Raw genomic sequence first — 7,230 nt, 5'->3', positions numbered from 1 at the left:
TCTGTTTCTGTCCCTCTGTCCCTGCCCCTCTGTTCCTGTCCCTCCATCTCTGTCCCTCAGCCCTGTCCCTGTTCCTGTCCCTCCATCTCTGTCCCTCTGTCCCTCTCCCTCCATCTCTGTCCCTCGGCCCTGTCCCTCTGTCCCTGTCCCTCTGTCCCTGTCCCTCTATCTCTGTCCCTTGGACCTGTCCCTCTGTTTCTGTCCCTCTGTCCCTGTCCCTCTGTTCCTGTCCCTCCATCTCTGTCCCTCAGCCCTGTCCCTGTTCCTGTCCCTCCATCTCTGTCCCTCTGTCCCTATCCCTCCATCTCTGTCCCTCGGCCCTGTCCCTCTGTCCCTGTCCCTCTGTTTCTGTCCCTCTATCTCTGTCCCTTGGACCTGTCCCTCTGTTTCTGTCCCTGTCCCTTTGTTCCTGTCCCTCCATCTCTGTCGCTCGGCCCTGTCCCTCTGTTTCTGTCCCTCTATCTCTGTCCCTTGGACCTGTCCCTCTGTTTCTGTCCCTCTGTCCCTGTCCCTCTGTTCCTGTCACTCCATCTCTGTCCCTCTGTTTCTGTCCCTCAGCCCTATCCCTTTGTCCCTGTCCCTCTGTTCCTGTCCCTCCATCTCCGTCCCTCGGCCCTGTCCCTCTGTCCCTGTCCCTCTGTCCCTGTCCCTCTGTCCCTGTCCCTTGGCCCTATCCCTCTGTCCTTGTCCCTCTGTTTATGTCCCTCTGTCCCTGTCCCTTGGCCCTGTCCCTCTGTCCCTTTCCCTCTGTTTCTGTTCCTCCATCTCTGTCCCTATGTCCCTGTCCCTCTGTTTCTGTCCCTGTCCCTCAGCCCTGTCCCTCTGCCCCTGTCCCTCTGTTTCTGTCCCTGTCCCTCAACCCTGTCCCTCTGTTCCTATCCCTCCATCTCTGTCCCTCCGTCCCTGTCCCTCTGTTTCCACCCCTCAGCCCTGTCCCTCTGTTCCTGTCCTTCCATCTCTGTCCCTCTGTCCCTGTCCCTCCATCTCTGTCCCTTGGCCCTGTCCCTCTGTCCCTGTCCTATTTGCATACCCTTCAGAACTGCCCCACAGGCTTCCTTGTCCTCACCTGCCCCATGTTACTGTAGGTGAGTGAGCACTTGCCAGAACCCAGATGTGTCTCGGCTTCCACTCAGGTGAGTCCTGAGTCCCTCACGTCTTGTGGTAATGGTCAGCTGCTCTTGGCACAGAGGACAGAGGGCGGCTGGGCGAGGCCCGAGGCCCCACTCGTCGAGGCCCTTCTTCCTCTGTATTTCTGCTGTGGGTCCGGCCAGCGACTGCACCTGTCAGCACAGGGAGGGTGGGATGAAGGATGCGGCCCAAAGAATGAAGGGAGAGAAAGCTGAGGGCATGTGCCGGGACTCTCACTCACACGGCCCCGTGTCCCGCGGAGGCCTGGCGGACTTCAGACTGTAGCTGACCTGCTCTCACCGACTGTCAGCGCCCCAACGGACTCTCTCACCCATCGGCCTGTGGTGTGCCAGCCTGAGAACAGACAGAGGCTGGGTGCCAAGGTAGAAAGCTGCTCGGGCCTGCCGGGAACCGACCGGAAACCCCTCAATGGGAAAGAAATGGAGCTCCCTGCCTCTATGTGCCTCGGCCTTTGGTTACTTTGAGCTGTAACACTGGAGAGCTGCGGGACGGGACTTCTTCCTTGAGAGAGAGGGAGGGAGACGCAAGGCGGCACCGTGGCACAGCTGTGCACCTCCTGAAAGAGGCCCATAGCGGCTCTCACTAAACTCAGGAGGGCCAGACTGGCAGGAAGGGCAGCATGTGAGGCCCGGAGCTGCCCGCCTCCAGGCTTGGTTCTGGCTTCCTAACTGCGCCGAGCAGAAACCCGCTTTCCGGCCCTTGCCAGGATACACACCCCTCTGGGGCAGGGCCTCAGTGGGTGCGGCTGGAGACTCCAGTACAGAGCAAGGGCTGCCAGGAGCCCATGGCGCAGGAGAGGAGCAAGGGCCCAGTGGCTGCCTGAGCCCGTGCCTGGAGGCCAGGCCTGTGGCTCCATCTCAGGCCATGGGAGAGACAGAGAGCCACGGGGAAGCACGGGCAGCCACAGGGAGCCATGGGGAATTATGGGAAACCACGGGGGCCACAGGCAGCCACGGGAATCACAGGGAACCACGGGGGCCACAGGCAGCCACGGGAATCACAGGGAACCACGGGGGCCACAGGCAGCCACGGGAATCACAGGGAACCACGGGGGCCACAGGCAGCCACGGGAATCACAGGGAACCACGGGGGCCACAGGCAGCCACGGGAATCACAGGGAACCACGGGGGCCACAGGCAGCCACGGGAATCACAGGAACCACGGGGGCCACAGGCAGCCACGGGAATCACAGGGAACCAGGGGGGCCACAGGCAGCCACGGGAATCACAGGAACCACGGGGGCCACAGGCAGCCACGGGAATCACAGGAACCACGGGGGCCACAGGCAGCCACGGGAATCACAGGAACCACGGGGGCCACAGGCAGCCACGGGAATCACAGGAACCACGGGGGCCACAGGCAGCCACGGGAATCACAGGAACCACGGGGGCCACAGGCAGCCACGGGAATCACAGGAACCACGGGGGCCACAGGCAGCCACGGGAATCACAGGAACCACGGGGGCCACAGGCAGCCATGGGAATCACAGGGAACCACGGGGGCCACAGGCAGCCATGGGAATCACAGGAACCACGGGGGCCACAGGCAGCCATGGGAATCACAGGGAACCTCAGGCAGCCACGGGAATCACAGGGAACCACGGGGGCCACAGGCAGCCATGGGAATCACAGGAACCACGGGGGCCACAGGCAGCCACGGGAATCACAGGGAACCTCAGGCAGCCACGGGAATCACAGGGAACCACGGGGGCCACAGGCAGCCACGGGAATCACAGGAACCACGGGGGCCACAGGCAGCCACGGGAATCACAGGGAACCACGGGGGCCACAGGCAGCCACGGGAATCACAGGAACCACGGGGCCCACAGGCATCCACGGGAATCACAGGAACCACGGGGGCCACAGGCAGCCACGGGAATCACAGGAACCACGGGGGCCACAGGCAGCCACGGGAATCACAGGAACCACGGGAGCCACAGGCAGCCACGGGAATCACAGGAACCATGGGGGCCACAGGCAGCCACGGGAATCACAGGAACCACGGGGGCCACAGGCAGCCACGGGAATCACAGGGAACCTCAGGCAGCCACGGGAATCACAGGGAACCACGGGGGCCACAGGCAGCCACGGGAATCACAGGAACCACGGGGGCCACAGGCAGCCACGGGAATCACAGGAACCACGGGAGCCACAGGCAGCCACGGGAATCACAGGAACCATGGGGGCCACAGGCAGCCACGGGAATCACAGGAACCACGGGGGCCACAGGCAGCCACGGGAATCACAGGGAACCACAGGCAGCCACGGGAATCACAGGGAACCACGGGGGCCACAGGCAGCCACGGGAATCACAGGAACCACGGGGGCCACAGGCAGCCACGGGAATCACAGGAACCACGGGGGCCACAGGCAGCCACGGGAATCACAGGAACCACGGGGGCCACAGGCAGCCACGGGAATCACAGGAACCACGGGGGCCACAGGCAGCCACGGGAATCACAGGAACCACGGGGGCCACAGGCAGCCACGGGAATCACAGGAACCACGGGGGCCACAGGCAGCCACGGGAATCACAGGGAACCACGGGGGCCACAGGCAGCCACGGGAATCACAGGGAACCACGGGGGCCACAGGCAGCCACGGGAATCACAGGAACCACGGGGGCTACAGGCAGCCACGGGAATCACAGGAACCACGGGGGCCACAGGCAGCCACGGGAATCACAGGAACCACGGGAGCCACAGGCAGCCCCGGGAATCACAGGAACCACGGGGGCCACAGGCAGCCACGGGAATCACAGGAACCACGGGGGCCACAGGCAGCCACGGGAATCACAGGGAACCACGGGGGCCACAGGCAGCCACGGGAATCACAGGGAACCACGGGGGCCACAGGCAGCCACGGGAATCACAGGGAACCACGGGGGCCACAGGCAGCCACGGGAATCACAGGAACCACGGGGGCCACAGGCAGCCACGGGAATCACAGGAACCACGGGGGGCACAGGCAGCCATCAGGAGCCTTGAGGGGCCACAGGAAATGACAGGGAGCCTTGAGAAGACACAGGAAGCCCAGGAGCCCCAGGCAGCCACAGGGGTGGGTGGAGACAGCATAATGGTTCTGCAAAAAGACTCTCATGCCTGAGGTTTCCAAGTCCCAAGTTCAGTCTCCTGCACCACCATAAATCAGAGCTGAGCAGGGCTCTGATACAAGACAAAAGGCAACCACAAGGGAAGCCACGAGGAGCCAGCTAGCAGTGACGCTCGAGGCCAGCTGCACAGCAGAGTGGGGTCCCCGTTGCCTTGTCCCTGGGCTGGGCTGGAATGCTGGGTGCTGTGGACTCAGCAAGCAACCTTCCCTGTGAGACAAGGAGCATGGGCCCACGCTCCTCCCCAGCAAGTGTGCGAGGCGGCAGGCACACGTCCGGGGCCTCAGGAAAGGTCCCCAGTGGCGGTGGGGAGACGGCACAGGGTCTGCAAAGACTCTCCTGCCAGAGGCTCTGGGCCCTGGGTTCCATCCCCAGCACCACCGTCAGCCAGAGCTCAGCAGGAATCTGGAGTCTTTCTCCATCTCTATCTTTTCTTTTTTAAGTGCATAGCTTCTTTTATTTCATTTATTTTTTTTTATAGGACAGAGAGAAATGGAGAGAGGAGGGGAAGACAGAGAGGGGGAGAGAAAGACAGACACCTGCAGACCTGCTTCACCACCTGTGAAGCGACTCCCCTGCAGGTGGGGAGCCGGGGTTCGAACCGGGATCCTTATGCCGGTCCTTGTGCTTTGTGCCACCTGCGCTTAACCCGCTGCGCCACCGCCCGACTCCCTCCATCTCTATCTTTCTATCATTGAAATAAAACAAACTTTATAGGTTGGGGAGACAGCACAGGGGTCTGCAAAAGACTCTCCTGCCTGAAGCTCGAGGTCCCAGGTTCAATCCCCAGCACCACCATCAACCAGAGCTGAGCAAGGCTCTGGGAAAAATAGTAACACGTAGAAGAAAGAGGAGACGCAGGAGGGAGGAGGAGGAGGGAAAGGAAGGGGAGGAGGCGAGTGAGGAGGGGGAGGGAAGGGAGAGGAGGAAGAGGAAGAGGGGAGGAGCAGGAGAGTAAAGGAGGAGGGGGAGGAGGCGAGTGAGGAGGAAAGGGGAGGGGCAGGGGAGGAGGAGGAGGGAGGAGGGGAAGGACAAGGAGGCTGGAGCACAGCAAAGGGCTCTGCTAGACTCCTCCCTGCCTGAGGCCCTGAGGTCCCAGGTTCAGTCCCCAGCACCACCAGCAGCCGGGGCTTAGCAGGGATCTGGGCTCTGTCTGTCTGTCTGTCTGTCTGTCTGTCTCTGTCTCTCTCTCCACCAGCAGCCGGGGCTTAGCAGGGATCTGGGCTCTGTCTGTCTGTCTGTCTGTCTGTCTGTCTCTGTCTCTCTCTCCACCAGCAGCCGGGGCTTAGCAGGGATCTGGGCTCTGTCTGTCTGTCTGTCTGTCTGTCTCTGTCTCTCTCTCCACCAGCAGCCGGGGCTTAGCAGGGATCTGGGCTCTGTCTGTCTGTCTGTCTGTCTGTCTGTCTGCCTGTCTCTGTCTCTCTCTCCACCAGCAGCCGGGGCTTAGCAGGGATCTGGGCTCTGTCTGTCTGTCTGTCTGTCTCTGTCTCTCTCTCCACCAGCAGCTGGGGCTCAGTGGGGATCTGGGCTCTGTCTGTCTGTCTGTCTCTGTCTCTCCCCCACAGCCAGGGCTGTGAACTGCCCTCTGACCTGCCAGCCACGGAGCCCCCGGCGGACTGAGCGACCAGCTTTGTCGAGGCCGCAGGATGGTGAAGCCTGTCCTGGTGCCGGGCCGCCAGCACTGTGGGGCTCTGACCTGAGACCACAGAGCCTCAGCAGGAGTCTGGCCAATGGACGCCGGCTCCTTGCCCCTCACTCAGAGGGAGGCTGAGGGGAGGCCGAGGGAGGCTGAGGGGAGGCCGAGGGAGCCTGAGGGAGGCTGAGGGAGGCTGGGGGAGGCTGAGGGAGGCTGAGGGGAGGCTGGGGGAGGCTGAGGGGAGGCTGAGGGAGGCTGAGGGAGGCTGAGGGGAGGCTGAGGGAGGCTGAGGGGAGGCTGAGGGAGGCTGAGGGGAGGCCGAGGGAGCCTGAGGGAGGCTGAGGGGAGCCTGAGGGAGGCTGAGGGGAGCCTGAGGGGAGGCTGAGGGAGGCTATGGGGAGGCTGAGGGAGGCCAAGGGAGGCTGAGGGGAAGCTGAGGGGAGGCTGAGGGGAGGCTGGGGGAGCCTGAGGGAAGCTTAGGGGCGGCTGAAGGAGGTTATGGGGAGGTTGGGGGAGGCTGAGGGAGGCTAGGGGAGGCCGAGGGAGGCCAAGGGAGGCTGAGGGGAGGCTGAAGGAGGCTGAGGGGAGGCTGAGGGAGGCTGGGGGAGGCTGAGGGAGGCTGAGGGGAGGCCGAGGGAGCCTGAGGGAGGCTGAGGGGAGCCTGAGGGAGGCTGAGGGGAGCCTGAGGGGAGGCTGAGGGAGGCTATGGGGAGGCTGAGGGAGGCCAAGGGAGGCTGAGGGGAAGCTGAGGGGAGGCTGAGGGGAGGCTGGGGGAGCCTGAGGGAGGCTTAGGGGCGGCTGAAGGAGGTTATGGGGAGGTTGGGGGAGGCTGAGGGAGGCTAGGGGAGGCCGAGGGAGGCCAAGGGAGGCTGAGGGGAGGCTGAAGGAGGCTGAGGGGAGGCTGAGGGAGGCTGGGGGAGGCTGGGGGGAGGCTGAGGAGAGGCTGAGGGGAGGATGAGGGGGGTTATGGGGAGGTTGGGGGAGGCTAGGGGAAGCTGAGGGGAGGCTGAGGGGAAGCTGAGGGGAGGCTAAGGGGAGGCTTGGGGAGCCTGAGGGAGGCTGAGGGGCAGCTGAGGGAGGTTATGGGGAGGTTGGGGGAGGCTAAGGGAGGCTGAGGGGAGGCTGAGGGAGGCTGAGGGGAGGCTGAGGAAGGCAGAGGGAGGCTGGGGGAGGCTGGGGAAGGCTGGGGGAGGCTGAGGGAGGCTGAGCGGAGGCTGAGGGAGGCTGAGGGGAGCCTGAGGGAGCCTGAGGGAGGCTGAGGGGAGCCTGAGGGAGCCTGAGGGAGGCTGAGGGGAGCCTGAGGGAGGCTGGGGGAGGCTGGGGGAGGCTGAGGGAGG

The 7,230-nt window shown here is 63.8% G+C and overlaps 1 protein-coding gene across 1 annotated transcript; it reads left to right on the top strand.

Moving 5' to 3' along the window:
- Window positions 1–2,062: 2,062 nt before the first annotated feature.
- On the top strand, window positions 2,063–4,135 carry LOC132539741 (collagen alpha-2(I) chain-like). Its single transcript, XM_060195686.1, has one exon. It carries the CDS (start codon window positions 2,063–2,065, stop codon window positions 4,133–4,135), a length of 2,073 nt encoding a protein of 690 aa, XP_060051669.1.
- Window positions 4,136–7,230: the final 3,095 nt, after the last annotated feature.

Source organism: Erinaceus europaeus, chromosome 8 (assembly GCF_950295315.1).
Source record: "Erinaceus europaeus chromosome 8, mEriEur2.1, whole genome shotgun sequence".
Classification (NCBI taxonomy): domain Eukaryota; kingdom Metazoa; phylum Chordata; class Mammalia; order Eulipotyphla; family Erinaceidae; genus Erinaceus; species Erinaceus europaeus.
The sequence above is the reverse complement of the archived record's forward strand: the minus strand, read 5'-3'. Positions and strand labels throughout refer to the sequence as shown.

What these genes read in the sequence shown, in the direction of transcription:
- LOC132539741 (XM_060195686.1), top strand. Translation starts at nt 2,063, where the DNA reads ATGGGGAATTATGGGAAACCACGGGGGCCACAGGCAGCCACGGGAATC.